Source organism: Mytilus trossulus, chromosome 11, assembly GCF_036588685.1.
Source record: "Mytilus trossulus isolate FHL-02 chromosome 11, PNRI_Mtr1.1.1.hap1, whole genome shotgun sequence".
Lineage (NCBI taxonomy): Eukaryota > Metazoa > Mollusca > Bivalvia > Mytilida > Mytilidae > Mytilus > Mytilus trossulus.
The window spans coordinates 31,090,779-31,113,128 of record NC_086383.1 but is presented as its reverse complement, the minus strand read 5'-3'; the positions used below and the strand labels follow the sequence as shown (position 1 = coordinate 31,113,128).

General features: G+C 30.3%; 1 protein-coding gene across 1 annotated transcript; it reads left to right on the top strand.

Annotated features, from left to right (window-relative positions):
- Nucleotides 1-5,923: 5,923 nt before the first annotated feature.
- LOC134690980 (uncharacterized) lies at nt 5,924-18,139 on the top strand. The gene is made up of 2 exons (XM_063551167.1): nt 5,924-6,021; nt 13,909-18,139. Exon 2 carries the CDS (start codon nt 14,640-14,642, stop codon nt 15,399-15,401), a length of 762 nt encoding a protein of 253 aa, XP_063407237.1. The 5' UTR covers nt 5,924-6,021; nt 13,909-14,639; the 3' UTR covers nt 15,402-18,139.
- The last annotated feature ends 4,211 nt before the right edge of the window (nt 18,140-22,350 follow it).

Below are 22,350 nucleotides of genomic sequence, written 5' to 3'. Positions count from 1 at the left end.
ACATATGCTGAGTTTATTTAAATCAATACACAGAGTAAGGATGATTGAATAGGCGACAACTCTTTATAATAGACCAACAGCTATAGATCACTGTACGCTCTTAAACAATGAGCAACACTCGTATCGCATATGCAGGTATAAAAGTTCCAGAAATGACAATAGCGGAATCTTTAAACAGGCTACAAAGCAGTCGAAGAACTCTTTAATTATATTTAAAACTATATTGAACATGCCGATATAATCATGTTAGTATTAAAAAACATATGATAACCACTTCATTGACCATATTGATTACACGATAAATCATAACAGTATTTGCAATGATAATACAAGTACTCTTTTTACTATTAGCATTGATGAAACAAAAATATTTTCAACAAGGATATGATTTTTTTTAAGTTAGCATCAACATAACATTCTTTCAGAACGTCAAATTTCCGAATGTACATATTTACTTGTATATGTTGTATGCATATTTTATATGATAAGACACATTTTAAAACTATAATATTTTCGTATTTTTTTGTATTTCATTCTAATTAAAATATTATCTGTATTGAAAAATAACAACAACAGTTGTGACAATAATTGTGTTGATCTTTACTAGATAACCATTTATTATTAATACTGAATACTTGACATGTTAAATTAACAAAACATTAACAGAATTCACAATGTACTGTTACACGAAATCACAAAATGTCTAGATAGAATATGTTTTCAAAGGCAATCATTTTTTAATGTTCATGCAACATTTAAACTTAAAATGTAGAAATACTGTTTATAGCAATCGCTCATCATTCTTAAAAAAAGAACCGCAAAGACGCTTTTACAAATGTCGTAGGTGTGGGTAAGTTATTCGAATCAACTTGTCTTTCATATTATTATACGTACAACATAAATAAAATACAAAATATCAAGATACATCCATTTGTTCAAGCTACAAATGATTGAAATGAATGAGAAATTAAACATAGCGTGCACAATAGATAATAAATTATAGTATGATATAAAACTATAGTCATTATATACCTACGTTTGACGTATCGCTTTACAGTTACTACACGTGCGAATAGTTTAAAACCGATTTTTTTTAAGACAATTTTTAGATTGTGTTTTGATCATTTTAGCCGGTTTAATGGCTGTACCATGGCAAATTTTTTAAAGTTTTAAATTGTTAATTTATAAATCTAAAGATCAATGTGTAATATTTTCTCAAAGATTGATTTTTGCGATTTTTTTTCAACCATAGACAATTTGTTAAATAGTAAAAATATGGTTGTTAACAGTATTTCAAAATATAACTAGTAAAAGACACCATGCAGAAAAAAAAATAGAACACCGTAAGCAATTATTACATAGCAATCGTTTTTTTTAATTTTTTTTTGGAGGGCGGGGAAAGGGGGTAATACCGATTTTTAAGGGATCGAAATGGTCGTCTGATTAAAATAATCGAAGAAACAAATTGAATAGAACTTAAACAAAATGTTTATTTTAATTCTTTATCAAAAGGCACACAACCTTTTATTCAAAGTTTTAAATGTTTTAAATGACTAGATATTGTTCATTACATTGCGTTACTATTGGACATGAATATTTACAAACTTATATATATATATATATATATATATATATACATACCAATAAAGGGACTTAAAATGTACAATTGTTGAAGACCTGAAAAGAACACTAAATCCCCCTCAAAGGAAAACATAAACATTTATGCACAAGGAGAAATTGGGAAGGTATTACAGTTACATATCTAAGAAGATTTGAAATGCTAAACCGATTTTTAATTGCATTAAAATTATGAAATGGATAAATATACTCATCATAGATACCAGTACTAAATTATGTATATACGGCAGACGCGCGTTTCGTCTACAAAAGACTTATCAGTGACGCTCGAATCCAAAAAAGTTAAATAGGCCAAATAAATGCTGGTGCACAAATAATGTTATAATTCTATTTTTTTCAGTGAGTAAGTAGCAAGTTAAAGTTTTATTCAGAGAAGTATTCATAATGTAATTTGCAATGTGATACAATGAATAGCTGTTAAATAGATACAAATATTCCTTTTAACATTACAATCCTTATTATTTAATCATTGGCCTATGATCATGAGCAAAAGGATTATAGAAAATTGACACCATACTTGAAACATTAAACCTTTTTGTCTAACATACATATTGCAACAACTATGATGTCTAAATTTAACGTTTGAATATGTTTTTTTCACTACATGATACATACATATATGGTGCTGTTCAAGCCGTCAAGCCAATACAAATGACTTATTCATCAAAACTACATGTGTTTTTTAATTCAAATACCAAAAGTTTTACATTTATTTAACACATTTCGTAATCCTTACTACACATCAACATTACTTTTTCAAAAGAAAACATAGATGATTAACTATACAATAGGGCGATTATGTTAAAACTTAAACTGCAAGGCAATACCTTCAAAATTGTATATGGTTAAATACAAAAATGAATTAACCTATACAGATCACAAGCCAACTCATTGACTCATTGGCTGTTGACCACAAGCAAAACGAACTGCAATTTGAGAATACATTTGAAGCATTACAAATGTATCTGTGAAGCATACATAAAACTAAAAGTCGTTATGTTAAACGTCATTGTTTGATGATGGTGTTTCTTTACAATACACATAACTCACTGTCAAACGTCATTTCAAGCCAACACAAATGATTGCTTCAGAGAAAACATCATGATGTTTTTATTGCATATATGTACATTATTTGAAGTTCATTAAAGACATTGTGGAATCTTTATAACAAACAAGCAGAAACTGTACTATGAAGCTGTTTTGTCAAACATTAGTAAGGGAACATATATTTATTCTTTCGAGCTTCCCCCAGGCATGCTTGGGGGATGCTTGGAGCCTTTTAGAAAAGCTTATTTCATTAAAACACCATTAAAACCCCATAAATGTCAATCAGATTGAGAATCCACGCTGAGTTCAATCAGTAAAAAGCTCATATGAGCCTGTAAAAGATGCTTGTTTATAAATGTGATGTTTAAAAATATATTGGCAATACGTCTTTATTCTGTGTAGTTATTAATATTTTGCAGACATTTCAATGTCTTGGTAAAATGCCTTTTTCAACTTTCTGGATTAATTTACACTGCAAGCTATCAAACTGTGCAATACATTTGGGGGGGGGGGATATAAAAGAAAACTTTCGATATGTATATGAAATTAAGAAAATTAAATCTATATATTAACTTTATTTAAACCGAATAACAGTTAACATAATTATTCTGTTTTCAATTCTACAACATTTAATGTCCCATGGAATGATGTGCATTTATATTGAGCTTTAATATATATAGGGCAAATAAACTGGTCTTATGAGCTTTTTAGAGAGCATTTGTAAATCTTATTAGAATATATCGCCATGCATGTTCTATGATATAGTATTTCGCACTTTTTCTTGAATGTATTAAAGTGTACTATGAGTGAACTCTTACCACCGGAATTGTGGTTAATTGTATTTCGGTATTTGGAAGTAGAAGATTTAGTGCGACTTCGTCAAGTTTGTATTTTTTTTAAAAGTGTAACATTAAATCAACATACACTGGGATATTTTCATTTGAGTAACATTCACATTACGGACATTGATTTGATTAATATTACAGAATCTGTTTACAGATTTTTGGACTTTGATATATTTCATTGTACATCTATAAATGGATCCTTTGCTAATGAAACAGGATTTTGTGAAAAATTCAAGAAACTAGTAAGTCTTAATATAGGCCATACTTCAGTTACTGACACTATTCTAATAAAACTTCTGGATTCTGCAATAAATTTACAATCATTGTACATAAATGATTGCTTGAATATCACTAATAGGTCTTGTTTACAAATATCATCCTTGAAATATTTGCGCAAACTGGTTATTGGATCCATAAACAACTTGATAACAAATGTAGGAATTTTGCAAATAGCAAATGGGTGTAGATTTTTAAGTATGTTAGACATATCAAATGGAATTATTATTTCTGGTGAGGACTTCATAGCAATTCTTTCATACCTGTTGAATCTTGAATACTTTGATGCATCATACTCTGTTATTTCTGATGATGTCCTTATTAATTCTTACAAGACACTGGCAAAATTGACAAACATTAGAATTATTATTTTGTGTTACACACTTGTTACTTCCAATGGAAAAAACTATATAGAAAATAAAATACAGAATGTCAAAGTTCTTATAGATCCGAATACACTTGGGTAAATAATGGATAGTGTATCAAGTGACGATGAAATTGACTGGATGTTCGATAAATCTAACCAAACGCCAGTCAAGCAGTTGGAGGAAGCTACTTCTACAGAAAAATCAACCCCATCTGCTTGGATTTTATCTAGGTCTGGTAATACACCAGACACGCCATATAATCTTAAATCAAACACTGTATCATCGCTCAAAGATCAGCGAACTGAACCTGGAAAACGTGGGAGAAAATCGCTAACTTCAATGTTTCCAAATATCGTACCAACTGCAAAAGATTTCATTGAAGAACATGGTTACCAGGCAGATTCGCGTAGACGTTGTGATACAGCCCGATCTTCCGGTGTTACATTAGATCAGATAAAAAATAAACTTGTGGATAAGATTCCAGGTTTAAAGGAAAGAGGAATCCACAAAACCACAGTTCATCATATGTTAGCTCCCCCAGATAAAAGATTAAAATCATCATCGACAGTTTATAAACAAGAGATAGATGCTATTATAAGGTAATTAAATGATGACTAAAACTTGTATCAAATAAGATAAATCTTTTCTAGTATAAGCATCAATGAGATTACAACTTTGAAGAATCATAATAGTTCCCACTATACATAATGTCTGTCATCGTGCACCTCGTTTTGACGACTTTCTTCACAGAAACAAAACTATAAATATGTCAGCCATTCTAACTTATCTTAAATCTCTTAATGTTTGTTTTGTTTATCCCAAAACTTTAGTACCATCAGGAATGAAACTGGAAGCTTGAAATTGTATTATTATGTATAAATTTATATCGTGACCCTTAAACCCATGCTTAATAAGAATAAGAATAAGACTTGTTGTTATTAAGAGTTGATGTACTGCATTATGTGCTTCACTTAGAAATGGGTAAAAAGTTACAAATTATTTGGTTAGAACCAAAAAGTGATCTTTATGTTAAGAAAAAAATCATTGACACTGTTGCTAGAGAAAGAGTTCTATCCGGTAGTACAATAGAAAAGGATGCTATTGTTAAAGTTCTATTCAGGACCAAGTATTATAATGCAAGGATTGTTTCAACAGATGGTAAGTGATTTTGATATAACATATTAGACCCATATTACTGTTGAGTATCATTTTCAGCTTTGAAACATTTTCCTAAACTTTATGCTCTTTATGTGAGTTTTCTCGAATAAAAAATAACTTAAATAATAATTTAATTTAGATATATTATTTCAAAGGTTTGAGTTAAATTTTACATTTAAGGGAGGCTATGGTTATTTTTTTCTTAGTCAGAGTACAAATTTTATTTATTTTTTCAACGCTATCAATCAAATTATTTTTTTCAAAATTTAACACTATAAGATATAGAAAAAATCTGGTATCAAAATATTTTTATTTGTCATCTGCTTGAACAGAATATTTTTTTCAACAAATTGGGAATCAGAATATTTTTTTAGAAAAAAAAAACATAGCACCCCCCCCCCCCCCCCCCCCCCCCCCCCTTTTTGAAGTTTAATGGTCGTTCCCCAAATACAACTTTTTATGCACAACAACTCAAATATCATTGTTTGGCTTTAAACTGACGGGTGAAAAAAATATTACCCATAAAAAAATTGTTGTTTGGTCGGTGTCGGGTCTGTGATTACAATTTTAGTACATTCCTGCGAACAAGACTTTTGTAACTTTGTAAGAGAAGATTAACTAAACGTGTTTATTACATTTTTGTGGGATACAAATAACAGCAGGAATACATAGTATCTACAGTTAAAACGGTATGTACAGTGAAATTCAGAATAAGTACTGGCAACCTGATGACTGATAACCATCATAGCCATAGGTACATGTATCAGGGTACCCAAATCGCCCAGTTCGGAGGGTGGTTTTCGACCATTGCAGAGAAAGAGTTGCAACATCATTGTTGATTTTTATTTTGGAACAAGTAGACTACACAATTGTTTTTCACACAAACATTTCGCATGTATACATTTATAAATTTCCTGCATTTTTTCAGGGACCTATATAAGTTATAACTTTGAGTTATACATAGGTCCCTGATTTTGTGTTTCAAAATATTAAAACTACATGTAGTCTATATATTTTTTTATATAATTAGCATGCAGATCTAACAAGTAAATTAAACAGAAGGAGTCAAATGTTTGCATCTTAAACACAATTTAAAAACAAATGAAGACTTTGATGAGGTTCTTGACTTGGGAGAAGAACATGAAATGTGAACCCACTAAAACTTTTTAGGGAATAACCATCACCATTTATAATACCAACTTTACTTCCTTACCCATACTGATTATTTTTTAACAGTTCCATGTATTTTAAATTTGAATGATTTGTTTACATTACTTGTAGGCAAGTCAGTAGAATTTTAAAGAATGCAATTTCAACATGTTCAATGTTGACTTATTTCTTTGGAGAACTTTAATTAAGCACTGATTTTGCCTTACAAACAGCTACAGCCTTTGAACCATGTCATTGATTGTTTTGCATTAGTTACACTCAGTTGGGCTATTAAAGCCTGATTAAATGTAACTAATTTTACTCCATTATACAAAAATTAATGGTTCAATCTTGATAATTTAGTAGGATGTCTTTAGCTATGCAATATAACCTTAATGCATGATACATGTACATGTAGTCTATAAATTACATTTAATGGGATCATAGTGAAAAACAAATAATTAAATGATGATAAAATGTGCCCTTCTTATAGTGTAAGACTGCTGACAAAACTACCAACAAACACAGGTGTGTTCCCAAATCATCTAAACAATTAAATAATTATTTTATAATTATTTAATATTTACAAATTGCATATTAGTGCAGTGACCATTATACTAGTTTTTTCCCCTTTAACATTTTTATATTATATACTGTTGTACAGTACAGTCTAAGAAAGCAGATGACAGGGGGATCTCATATTACTACATTGATTAGTTCCACAGTTTGAATAAAGTAGATCATTAGTCTGACTGACCCCCAGATGTGAGTCATTGATAAAATGATAATAGATGACATGGAATCATTTATACCTGCTGATAGTCTTCATATTAATTATATTTCTAAGAGAGAAAAAAAGAAAAATGTAAACATTGAAAATTTAAATAACTTGCTATAATCTAAGATAAAAAAAAACTTAAAAAGCAGAAAATGACAATAATGCAAAAACATGAAAAAAAATCAAAGAAAAACAAAGTATTCACCATGTACAAATTATAAAATGTGTGCATATTAGACAGCATAAAGCAATCTTGAAAAGCAATATTTTGCAAGTAAATGGAGAGATACAAAAAAACATAAAAAGGCAATTACCTACATGTATATATATAATAATAAAACTAAAAATAGCAATATTTGTTGTAATTATATAACTAAGGCTAACTGTATGTTCTCTTGAAAAAAAAAAAAAAAAAAGAAAAGAAGATGTCTAGTAAAATACTACATGTAAAGTTACTATCTACATCTGACTTGTCTCCCATAGGAATTGCCATGCGTCCTTTTATATTTTGAACTCCATAGAAAATTGACCCTCAGGCTCAAAATACCCCTATGGTAAATTAAACCCCCTGCCCAATGGAAAAATAAACCTTGTGATAAACTGACACTGTATTTTTTCATTCTATATTCTTACTGGAAAATTATATATTATTTAAAAGCTTACTATAGATTGATATTCAGACATCTTAAAAAGTGGTAGGGGGTATGCATGGTATGAGGTGAAAATGCCATAACGCAGAAAAGAAGTAATTCCATATACCTGTACTAATTATTGAAGCATCATACATGTACCTATTAGGGTAAAAAAGTTTAAATTTGTTTTTAAAAATGTTAAATTATTATCAGTAACCTATTTAAACAGTATTTCATGTATACTTTGTTAAACTCACTAGTTGGGGACTTTAAATAAATATACATACCACATATAGTTTGAATTTAGACAGTGAGTCCTTTACTGTTCCCATTTAAAACTTGGAAAATTACAAAGCTTGGAGAATTTGTGGCATCTTCCTTGACTAAAAACTTAAACCTGATCCTGGACAGAAGGGCTGCCCAGTAAACATAATGCCCCTGTACTATTGGAGGTGGTTCATAAAAATAGTTCATACAAAAATCTAGTTGTCTTGTGGTGTAGAACCACTAATTAGGGCCCGGTAAAAAAGAACCTACCCAAAAGTAGTACATATTTGAGAAAAAAAAGTTCCTATGCATAGCTGTAACTTTGTTAATCTGTAGAATATTTGGTAATTTCTCTGTATCAAATGAAGCTTAAAAACCTGGGATCACTACTGAACCATTTTAGACTGATTATTATGAATATTAAAAAAAAAGATATGTAAATTTTATTTAAGAGGGGTCATTTTGCCCTTTTCTCAGATCTGAAGTACCTGTTTTGGTACTTCCAATGTTCTGGGAACCAGTTCGCTCTTATATACTGTTTTTTTAAGCACCAGTCACAAAAATATACTGCTTTGACAAAAACAGACTGTCACTTTATTTGAACTTAAGATGAATGAGCCACAAAAGCATAAAGTTGACTCATTTAACATAGAGAGCAAGGGGGATTTAATTAGTGGTGTGATACAATAAAAGTAGTTTTTTTACCAAAATTCTCTTTTCTAACATAAGGAAAAAAAGGGGGATGGCAAATTTTTGATTTATTTGATATATGAACTTCCGTATATTGATAGAATAATTATTCCTTGGTATAAATATAACAAGCAGGTGGGAACAACACTTTTTAAGTATAAATTAACAAATGGGGAGTGGTCACACAAGAAAAAGTCTCATTTTCTTCACTAGAAATACCCTGCACAGATTTTATTGTACCAATCATATATTACTACAAGTTCAATTTCAGCTTCAATTTAGTAAAAATATGTTTGGACTAAGGGTTCACATGGTTTTTTATGCTAGGAAAATATCATAGAATAAAATGCACTAAAGCAAAAGTCAATATGGTGAGTTTTGTTCTGTTATATGTGTTGAACCACTAAGTAGGGCCCCGTAAAAAAGAACCTACCCAAAAGTAGTTCATATAAATTGAGAAAAAAAAGTTCCTACACATAGCTGTAACTTTGTTAATCTGAAGAATATTTGGTAATTTCTTTGAATCAAATGAAGCTTAAAGACCTGGAATCTCTACTGAACCATTTCAGACTGATTATTATGAATATTAAAAAAGATATGTAAATTTTAATTAAGAGGGGTCATTTTGCCCTTTTCTCAGTTCTGAAGTACCTGTTTTGGTACTTCCGATGTTCCGGGAACCAGTTCGCTCTTATATGTCATTAAAGGTATACTGTTTTTTTAAGCACCAGTCACAAAAAGATACTGCTTTCACAAAAACAGACTGTCACTTTATTTGAACTTAAGGTGAAAGAGCCACAAAAGCCTAAAGTTGACTAATTTAACATAGAGAGTAAGAGAGATTTAATTAGTGGTTTGCCACCTTGTGACATGAATAATAATACTGTTGTCAATTTGTTAAACAAAAAGCAATCCTCACACAGTATATGCATATGATTTTATTTTACAAAAAAAGTTTGAAAATTATACACTTTAAAAATAGTAAATTTATGTTAAAATTGCTGAAGATAAAATTTAAAAATTACTTTTTCAATATGAGTTTATTCATTTATAAATAGTTGTATATTAAATATGAAAGAAATTAGTGTCATTTGTGCAGAATTTCAAATATCAGAACAGTATTGTAGATCAAAACATAGTTTACTATGTTAAATCTTGATAATTAATCTAGAATATAAATTATCTTGTTGGGTAATCTTAATGTGTATGTTGCTGATTTTATCAGTGGTGTGTGAGACTGTAACACACAGTGAGAGAAGCACTTATCCTTATCATATAAATTACATTATTTGCATAAAATCAACAACTGTTTGAATAAATAATATATCAGTAAGTTGTAAATTGGATAATGTTCTGGCTATTTAGCTAATTATGTAACCTAGAATATGTTGTTGATTAACTGTACAGCAATTTAATTATACAAATAGTAGTTTATTACTATTAAATACACTCAGGCACACAATGTGTACAACAAGAGCATTATGATTTAGTATACAATATAAAATAATAAATATTAAAAAAAAAGTATGAAAATTAAGAGATACAAAAATGAGATATATTTAGTTTTAATACTTGATTTATAAGATCAAATTATTTCATGGGCATTATGGGGAATGCCTTTAAACAAAAGAAAGAATACATATCGACTTTTTTCTTAAAAACAAATAAGCATGCATTTATACAAATTCCAATATATATATGTATGCGTGTCTGTCAACTTTCAAATTAAAAATTGTGAATTTTTGCTGCATAATTAATTTCTCTTTAGGATATTTTTTCCTGAATCTCTCTGTTCTAGTATTAAATGTTCTATTTAATACAAACATAGGTTTATAGATGATAAAAATGTCCACATAGCAACATTTAAATCAATTTTATCCAAAACTATAACCTGGCCTGTTCCTAATTGTGTCCAACATTAATGATACCATTATCATAATGGTGATTTTGATTTGTTCTATAATTTAATACTTTTTTATTTAAACGAAGTTATCATTATGTCCTGTCCCAGTATAACATTGAAAATTAAAAGAGTGTGAATCTTTACATATTTTTTCAAGAGTTTAATTTCTAAGTATTTGCAGGGGAGGTATGAGCTAATGTTTTGTAGAGATATTATTTAAAGGGAACATATATTTATATATATATATATGAATTTCATTTTGTACTAACCCTTTTATTTGAATTAATGAATAATTATTTATGACATCTTGGTGCTCCAAATATATATGAAATCTTATATTAAAATTTTTTAGACCTTGTCGCAAATTAAAATTCAGTTCAAGAGAAGTCTGAGTCTGCTGTCAGAAGATGTAACCAAAGAAAATAAACAAAATGACAATAATACATAAATAACAACAGACTACTAGCAGTTAACTGACATGCCAGCTCCAGACTTCTATTAAACTGACTGAAAGATTATGATTTCATCATATGAACATCAGGCACAATCCTTCCCGTTAGAATATCACCACTTAAAAATTATGGCTTGAAGATGTTATCAGATTATTAATGACTTGAAATTAAAGTTGACCATTTGGAATAAAGATCTGTCTATGTAGCTACTAAAAAATCAAACGAATCTGAGGTTAACATTATTTCAGAGCTTAAATCCCCAAAAGATTCATTTAGCTCAAATTTTATGCTGATTAATAGACTCATTTTTGGTAAATACCTAAACAAATGTTATATTGACCTATAAATTTTTTCCAGTGATTACACAGCTGTGCTAAGTTACATTCCCTGCTAATTTTGTTATATAAAGATAAAATAACAACTCTCCACTCAGGATATACAAATGTAAAGCAATTAAAGGTAACCATATAGCCTTCATCCCAAAGCAAAAGCCAACTCCACAAAGTGAGCTATAAAGGGCCATAAAATAATCATGATAACCAATTTAAGATAATTAAAACAAAAAAAAAACAAACTGATAAATAACTTGAAACTGGCACATATATTATGTGGCAGATTGCAAGTCAAATCCTAACCTGGGACAGTGATGTAACAGTACAGCATGATATAAGAACCCGCTTAACTCATCAGATCAATGAATATCTAACACATACATGTAGACCAGCAAGATAACATGAAATTGTATCACAAGGTTCCATACCACAAAAGGAAGGTTGAGATAAATTCCTCCCCACCCCCTTCCTGTTTGATAAATTGTAAACGGATGAGATCCCCACCCCTAAACCATATATATTATTGTAGGGGACAATAAAACAAATCAAATGAAATATAGGGGGGGGTCACCCCCACCCCTTCCTGTTTGATAACTTGTAAACGGTTGAGATCCCCACCCCTAAACCATATATATTCTTGTAGGGGACAATAAAACAAATCAAATGAAATATAGGGGGAGTCCCCGGGGTCACCCCCACCCCTTCCTGTTTGATAACTTGTAAACGGTTGAGATCCCCACCCCTAAACCATATATATTATCGTATGGGTCAATAAAACAAATCAAATGAAATATATGGGGAGTCCCCGGGGGTCACCCTTACCCCACTCCTGTTTGAGAACTTTTAAACGGTAGAGATCCCCACCCCTAAACCATATATATATATTCTTGTATAGGACAATAAAACAAATCAAATGAAATATAAGGAGTCTCTGGGGTCACACCCTCCCCCCTTTTTTTTTTTAAGTCAAGATCCCAACAAAACTCATCAGAAAACACAATCATTTCAAATTTTCATTGTCATCAAATTCTTTATAAGCAAGTGAGATCGGACAGTTATAATGGTGAAAATTATAGGGGTAGTACCACAGGGTTTATTATCACAGGGGTTTTGTTTGGGAGACTTTGTAACAGCATCCTGTTACAATTATGTATTTTTTTTAATTTCATTTTATGCGTTTGGGATTTATGGGACTTTATTCGAAAAAGGGGGGGATTTTCAACACTTTGGACAATAACTCAAAAACGCTTTACCAATGTCCATGAAACTTTGGTGAATTGTTTATGTCTATTGATGTAAACTCTCTTTCGTTTTTTTTATTATTTCATTTTATGCGTTTAGGATTTATGGGACTTTATTAAAAAAGGGGGGGGGGATTTTTCAGTTTTCGGATAGCTCAAATTCCTTTTAACCTTTCCCCACATTTTAATAACACATCATTAGGATTGACAGAAGAAAGCTCCCTTTCAATTTAGAAAAAAAAATGGCCATGTTGTTTCAGGGTAGTAGTACTTTAACCATTTGAATTAAGGCAATTTTTCACAATTTGTATTTAAGGAAATTATTAATGCCTTCTTTTCCAATTTCTCTATGCCCAATAAGGGTGTATCATGCGCTCTAAGCCCAGCTGTTTATTGATATTTTTGACCAGTTTTCAAGTTGGTCCAAATCTGGGTCCAAATTAAATTTTGTTGATTTCAACAAAAAAATTGTATTTTTGTGGTTCTTTGATATGCTGAATCTTAACGTGTATTTGGATTTTTAATTTTGGGCCCCATTTTCAAATTGGTCCACATTGAGGTCCAAAGGGTCCAAAATTAAACTTTGTTTGATTTCATCAACAATTGAATTCTTTGTGTTTTTTTTATAAATTATATGCTGATACATACCATGTATATTGGACCATAACAAGTATGTTATGTCATTGATGTTTGTAGACAAAACGCTTGTTGGGTGTGTAAAATTATACCCCTGATATCTTGAAATACTTTTTTATTTGTGTGTCTTGAATGTGTAAATGGGGTCAATCCTGACATTATTGTATTATCTTAAACACTATAATAGAGAAAACAGCAACACATTTCACCTAGATATATGCTACAAATGAGCAAATATAACTGATCATGACTGCAAAAAAGGTGAACATGAATATCAACATAACATTTTGTTAGAAGAGCATTTCATACTGTTAGTAGTCTCTTGCTCTATTGAATTTTAAATGTTTTATATAGTGAAGGAAAAACTTACTTCACATTTGAAATTATTTGCAAAAACTCAGTATATATATACAAGGGACTCTACTCAGTACAAGGGGGAGATATTAATTTTTCCTGCAAGAATAATTGAATGACTTATTTTTTTATTGTATTTCAGGAACTAAGAAAAATATATCAAATGATGAAGGTGAAGTTGATAATGAACCAATTGCAAAAAAGTCAAAACATGACAAACATTATGCAGAACTTGAAGGGAATGCTTCGGATAGTGATGATGAACCTTTGTCAAAATTAAAAATAAGTAACAATGGTGAAACCGGTGGATGTGAAAATTTTATACCTCAACAGCAAAGACAAATCGGTCAATTAAGTCCAACTCAAGAAAATACAAATACATCTGTGTTTGCTGAACAGATAATTTCAGCACAGGAACAAAATGTGAATAATGAAAGTGGAAAACTTGTTCTAAATTCATGTCTATCATCTTACACAGATAATAAAACCACACTGAAGGATTCTACAAATGTCTCCATATCAGCCATTAACAGCAGTAATACAACTGATGAAAATACAATTACAACTGTTGTTGCTGAACAGATAATTTCAGCACAGGAACAAAATGTGAATAATAAAGGAGAAGAACTTGTTCTAAATTCGTGTCTAACAACTGACACAGATAAAGTTTACACCACACTGAAGGATTTTACAAATGTCTCCAAATCAGTCAGCAACAGCAGTGATACAACTTTGAAGACACCACTAAAACCTTTGATTTCTCTGTTTCCAAATTTTGATGAAGATCCATCTTTCTATGGATTACAAGATCATGCACAATCTGCACTTGACCATGATTACCATGTTCAAGTGGTAGCAGAACCATATGAGAATATGAATTTCTTTCAATCATCCATGGATTCATGTACATATACCAGCAAAGAGCAAGAAATAATTCAAGATCCTATGCCCAACCTGACCTGTCAAACATTGCAACCACCTGATCAGGAATTTTCAAAACATCAGACATTATCTGAACAGCTTGATTTCATTGAAAAGCAAAATGGAACCATACTAGAGGCACAGAACATTGCGTTTGAACAAATATCAAATATTTCAATATCTATGGACACTGTACAATCAAATTTACAATATTTAATAAACCTGATCAAATGTAGGAGCACGGTTAAAAGCAGTAATAAACAAACACCTGTGACACCAAGAGGAGATAGTGTTCACCTAGAGAAGACATTAGATATCAACTGTCAGATACCAGTCGTTGTAAGATCAACAATAAACCCAGAGAATATCAGGATAGGCAACTCAAATTTTGAGATGAGCTATGATAAGTACTGCAAAATTTTACAAAGAAACAGTAACCTTCCAACTACATTTGCAGTAAAATTACTTTCTGTTTTGTTCACTGATAACGAACTATTTGAGAGAAATGTCACAGGAAGGGTCATACACGATAATGTCCAGAGGTCAAAACTTAACCCCATAAAGTTAGATGCTATTGAAAACCAACTTCGTTTACAGTTTCCACAATTTATGGATTCTAAGGAGAACAATGACAAAATATGGATTGCAATAAATGGGAAATGCAGAAAAACAACTGCTAAACTTAACAAGACTGTGTTTTCAGATCCAATCTAAAGTTCAATATTTTTCTTAATTAGTTCATGCTTGTTTAACCTCTTGGCAGAGTTTCATATGATCTATTGTAATCATTTTGTTTCAATTTCCAACATGAGCTTTATCTCTGAATTCTTATGGTCAAGTTTAAACATAATTGTCAACTCTGAATTTGCAAGGTCAAGTTTAAACAAAATTGTCAATGTCTGTATTTTAAAGAATCTTAAGAATTAATATTGAAAAAATTCTGGCTTATTTTTATAGGTTCCTGAAACCTCTTATTGGCTGTCCCTCTTTTGATATCTGATCTGAAACACTTGGAGCAATTTGAACTAAAATTATTATTAAATTCCCTGATTGGTTCCCTTGTATTTAAGCACAACTCGTCCTTAACAGCTTGATAGATATTAATGAAACTTTACACAGTTGAAGGACACAACCTGAGAATGTGCATGAAGGAAAATAATTCTGGTCTGAAATATTTCAACAGAGACAATTGAACTTACTTATTTTATTAACTATGGGAGGGGGGGGGTATCCTTTAGTTAGTTGACTCACAGTTCTAAATTCCTTTTTTCACATATATATATATATAACAAATAAGGAGATGAGATATATATATATATATGGTATGACTTCCAATGAGACAACTTAACTATCAACTAGAGTAGAGACACATTGCATGGATTTGATCAACTTGGGTAACCATAGGACTTTAAACAGTGAGCTATAGATTTTTATTTTATTCAAAATATTAGTAGACACAATAATCTGTAATGGCAGATTCTTGATCCTATGAGTTAAAAGGTACATTGTATTTTATTTGACCTGATGCATAAGAACCCAATATACCAATATACTTCTTTCTTTAATTTAAGAAGCATGTAATGATGGGATGATTCATTAATATTTTGATATTTTTAATGATACTTGTACATGTAATAGTGATTTTAAAGATAAAAATGTTGGAACATAAGGTAAAATATTTTATTTTTGTATCACCTTGAAGGAGTCAAAAAGCAAGACATAGGTATATAAAAAAGAAGATTTGGTTTAATTGCCAATGAGACAACTCTTCACAAGAGACCAAATGACATAGAAATTAACAACTATAGGTCACATGCTGTTTATGGCAGCGGTGTCAACAATGTATTAGTTTGGGATTAGGTCTAGTTTATGGTGATTCACTAGTGATAGGTCAATGATATTTGGTACGCAGTTGTCTTAGCTTTGGCACATCTCATTTACATGGAGATTATTTGGCCCTGCCCTCTCAGTTATGGTCTATTGACTCTGAAACGTTTGCTTAAGATACATGTATTAGTTTGTGATTATGTCAGTTTATGATGAACCATTAGTGGTAGGCCAATGTTTATTGGTATTCAGTTGTATAAGCATTAGAACATATCACTTCCATGGAGAATATTTGGCTTCACCCGCTCAGTCATGGTCTATTAACTTTGAAACTTTTGCTTAGTTCACATGTATTTGTTTGTGATTAGATCAGTTTAAGATGAATCGCTAATGTTTAGTCAATGATATTAGGTATGCAAATTTATTGGCATTTGCAAGTCTCTTTTCCATGGTGATTATAATCATGGTTTATCGACTTAGACACTTTTACATAGTTTACAAGTTTATTAAGTGTTTAGGTTTGTTTAAAGGCATGGACTTATGATAAGTCAATGGTATTTGGTATGCAATTGAATTAGAATTGGCACATCTTTTATACATCTCATTTCCATGGGGATTGTTAAGCCATGTACCTTCAGTAATGGTACATTGACTTTGAATATTTGAATAACTTACATGTTAAAGTATTGCTATTTTGATTTCAAAATTTGCATTATTAGAATTACAGAAAGGCGAGACATATTTCTGTGTTAACAGTAAAAGAAATGCCAGTTATCAAATATAGCTCATCATACATCTTTGAAGATGGTGAATTATTTCTTTGCTTTTTCTTTTGTACATAAAATGTTGAGTAGACTTTTTGTTTGTTTAGCTTTCATTATTTTATGCATGTCTTTTCTGAAGATTTATGGAATATCCTTTGATATTGTTCAAAATAAAGGCATGTTCAGAATATGTGGATATTTTTAGAGAAATATAAAGTAGCATAATTGTTCAGTAGTTTTGAAGTTTATATCAACAAAATTCTTTATTTTTTGTTTACATTTTTGCTCAGGTGTTTATCATTGTGCAACAACTTGTGTTTAGGAATATTTTTGCAGACATTTCAAAAGAGTTCTCTTTTTCATATTTCCTAAATTAATTCAAATCAAATAGTTATTGAATTACTTCATTGTTTTATGAAGTGAATTACTTCATTGTTTTATGAAGTGAATTACTTCATTGTTTTATGAAGTAACAAATTATACTCAAAAAGGGAACTTTTCCAGTGTGACAGTACCAGCCATCAACTGGTTGAAAAAGTAAAATCCACATTTAATAGATAGAAAGATATATGTAGTGTGCTATTTTCATTTGCATGTTTCACTTTACTCATTTGGAGTACTTTGAATATATATATATATTCTGAATTCATTCTTGAGATTTTTTTAAATTAAAATATTCATAGTTTTGCAAGTACATTTGAAGGAGATATATTTTAGTGGTAGATGTACATTGTTACAGGTGTTGGGTATTATTAGAAGAATTAGTCAAGGTTATTAGATATATGTAATTGATTTTGTTGTTTATTTAAGAATTGAATGCTTCTTTTTGTAAATTTATTGGGGTGTAAAAGCGTTGACCGAAGTACCTTTTGTATGAAGCGTGTTACTAATTATAATCAGTATGTATTAAAATGACAACTGGTTAGATTGTATCTTCTCTATAGAGTACAGAATATTAAAAAGTAATTTTGATGGTGAAATGTTGTAAAAATGGTTTTTGCAACCTGCTACCCAAATACAAATTTACAAGAAATATATTGATTAATCTAATGGTTTGTACATGGAGTTTAAAAGTTAATTGTGAAGAATATAGGTAAGCTGTACAACATGTATTATTATAGAACTGCATGTGATATGAAAAAGCTGAAGTTAAAAAATGAACATGTATATGCTATGATTGTATCTTGGAAATAAACAATGAATATGAACATGAATATCAGTTTTTTATTAACCATTGAAAAAAAATAAATAAAAAGCAGTTTGTATAAAAAAGAAGATTTGGTGTAATTGCCAATGAGACAACTCTTCACTAGAGACCAAATGACACAGAAATTAACCACTATAGGTCACCGAACGGCCTTCAACAATGAGCCAAGCCCATACCGCATATATAGTCAGCTATAAAAGGCCTGAAATGACAAATGTAAAACAATTCAAATGAGAAAACTAACGGCTTAATTAATGTACAAAAATATGAACGAAAAACAAATAATATGTAACACAGCATCAAACGACAACCACTGAATTACAGGCTCCTGACTTGGGACAGGCACATGTATCACTAGCGGATTTAGGGGGGTTTAGGGGGGGGGTTCGGGAAAACCCCCCCGCTTGGAAATCGTAAAAATGTTTTGACCAAAAATTTGTGAACTTACTGTACAATCTTTGTTCAATATCGATTTCCTTCAAACTTTGTATAAATTAAGCTAATTAACAAAGTGGCATGTTATCATAAGACTCTTGTTATATACACAATATCATAATCACATTGACCCCGGGGTATACCTGTTTAATGAGTCCTGGCTACAAATTTAAAGGATTAATGTATGTCATAATTTTTTTTGGTAAAAAAGGGGGTGTTTTTTTTCAAATTTCGTGCCGTATCTCTATTGCTTAAAACTTAACACGTTTATGTTGCGACTGGTTTCCATATACATCTTATATTTTAAAACTTCCTATTGAGCTGGAATAAGAATGAGTCTGGATATATTAAGCATGACATCTTGTACAACCCCGTGTTATGCCAAAAACATTTATTACGGTTTTTCACAAGACTACGGGCGTATCATGCGCTCTTGGCGCAGCTGTTTATTTTGTTTGTTATGGGTGACGTCTACTCTCTATTAAATTCACATACTGCAGTTTACATTTGTATTTGCTTCTTCTTCATTATCTACTTATAAGAAATGTTTAAAATATTTCGTTATCAAACAATTTTTTTTCTATCATTTTCCCTAATTTAATTCCATTCTAATATGATTATTTATTTATATGTATGATTGTCGAGAAGGCCATATGTTAAGTTAAATTGTTAGAACTATAACAATCTTTTAATTAGTATTAAATAGAGTAGAGATCGTTTGCACACTATTATTAATTGCAAGTAACTTTTACAAATTTATCCTGTTGTGATCTTTGATCAAATCATCGTCTGCTAATTTTTGACATGAATTAATACATGTCTACGTAAACAGTTTACTTAAATTGTATCTCTATCATTTACTGCGGTCAAGCAAAGTTCAATCCTGTATGCATCGCAGCTAGTTGATGAATTACTTTTATTGCTTATGTGGTTTAGATGTGTTAAATGTAAAATCAGCTGCTACTTCATAACTAATCAAAACATTATTAAATGGTATATATATACATGAAATGATTAAAGAATATAAAAACTATTATAAAAAAATTCTACTTGCATGTAACAATAAAAGCGCATTTTAAACTTATTGAATTAGTTATCAAATCTTTGTTTTTGTAATAAATATAACTTGATTGTGCACTAGCATTACATTTTGGAGTGTACGAATCATAAAATATTCTTTGTAAAAATGAACATTTGCAATTTCAAAACAATTCATATGCAGCTTATGTTTACTTAATACTATAAATAACAAGCTTTTTTATGAGCTTATAAAAGCTCTTATAAAAGCTCTTAATAGTCAACTCACAGTTGATTTGCTTTTTGATTGACATTTATTGGATTTTGATTGCTACTTAATGGAAGAAGCTTCTCTAAAAGGCTCCAGGCATCCCCCGAGCATGCTTGGGGGAAGCTCACTAGAATAAATATATGTTCCCTAAACATTTTGAAATTCATGATTCGATAATACACAACATTATAAAATTCATCAATGAAGGTGAAAAAAACTAATATAACAATTCTTTTTGTTCAGTCAGTAAGTAGCTTGTTCAAGTTTGATTAAGAGAAGTATATTTATAATTGAAATTGCAATACAATACACGATAGAGCTGTAAAATAAAGAAATTGTATTCGCTTTAGATACTACAATAATTATCATTTACTAATTGGCCGTTGACGAAACTTATCAATGTCACTTTATTTGAACACAAAACCTGTATTGTCAAGAGATGAGACCAACAACTTTGGTGTCTTAAATATATAGCCTACTATGGGTTCTCTCTACGTGACTCGTACATGTGTGTTGCTGTTCAAGGCGTCAAGGCAACACAAATGACTGCTTCATCAAAACAAAATACTTTTTAATGCAAATGTAAATAGTTGGACATCTATTTAAGACATTTTGTAACCCTAATAACGCATCAACATTACTATTTCAAAAGAAATCCTTACTGTAAACAAGCATAAGTTATTCAATGGACAATTCAATTCTGATCTATTATTCTTTATAGCTTTATTGGAAAAATAAATTAATACCCATTTTGAAATTCACTACATAGCAATACATAAAAAATATAACATAATCAATGATGCGTAAGTAGCAAGTTCAAGTTTGATTAGAGAAGTATTTATAATTCAAACTGCAATGCAATAGACGTAATAGCTGTTAGAACAAGAAATTATTTAATCATTGGCCGATGACCACGAGGACAATAAACAAATAACTGACACCATATTTGAAGCATAAAACCAGTCTTGTCAAGCTTACATCAGAACATCAAATTATTTCATTGCATATACAGCCCGTAACAGAGAAGTGATCAATTGATGTTTCTTTACCGTCAAAATTAGCTACGTTATCGACAAACTTAATTGAGTAGTGACCGAACTATTGATACTTTAACGTTAAACGATTGAGAATGCTGACAAACTTTCATGTGTCGATAATCAAGTTAAATACCGATAATATTGAAAATAATTCTAATAATATGAAACAAAATATGTCCATGCACAATTTCGATTGGGCGAAAAGAAGTCATTTCTTCAAAGTCAGAACAGAAAAAAAAAGTTTTATGGAAGGACATCTTGATAGTATTATTTCCTTTACAATTTTACCAAAAACTAAAAGAAATATACTGGTAAACAATTAAAAAGGTGTTTGATAGGAATGAAGTCCTTTTTTTTTCGGACTACAATGTACAATGTGTACTGTTTGTGTAATGGATTTGAATGCAATCAATAACTTTGAAATGTTTTCTCATATGTATACACAAAAAGGAGGACTGGTATTTGTTCTTCTGTTAGAATATGTCTTCGTCCGTTTCACATGCCAAACTTTTTTCTAGTATAGTTTAAACGGGAAAATTTTGTTGCGAATTTTTTTTAATATGACAAAATAACGAGCAAAACTATTTCTTGCAATGGCACACACAGAGAATATATTTTTTAGTAAAAATCAGTAAAAAAAAAATTCTCCAAAATATACCATGGCCAGGACCTGACAGTTTTTAGCAGAGTACAAATGAAAATCGTCCGGAAAACTGCGCTTGCTGTCATTTTGAGGGATCATGCAACATTTCACCTATTACCCATAAACAACATAGGTTCTCAATTACTAAAACAAGTTCTAAAAGATCATTTCAAATCAGAGTAAACATATAAACTTCCTTATATACAGTCGAATTTGTCTAATGGTTACACAAAGCTGGTTCTTAAAACGTTTGTATCAGGGAAAACATTTTTTTACTTTTAAAACATGTAGGGGAAACGGATTTCCTAACCATTCACATATAATATTCCGTATTTCTGATTTTTTGTTCGATAACGTAAACTATACGACTTTTTTTATGACTACGTGAACTTGTGCCATTTATTTTTGCTGGTCTTTAGGAAGACAATTTACAATTTTGCAGTGAACGGAGGCACTTATACA

What these genes read in the sequence shown, in the direction of transcription:
- LOC134690980 (XM_063551167.1), top strand. Translation starts at nt 14,640, where the DNA reads ATGAATTTCTTTCAATCATCCATGGATTCATGTACATATACCAGCAAA.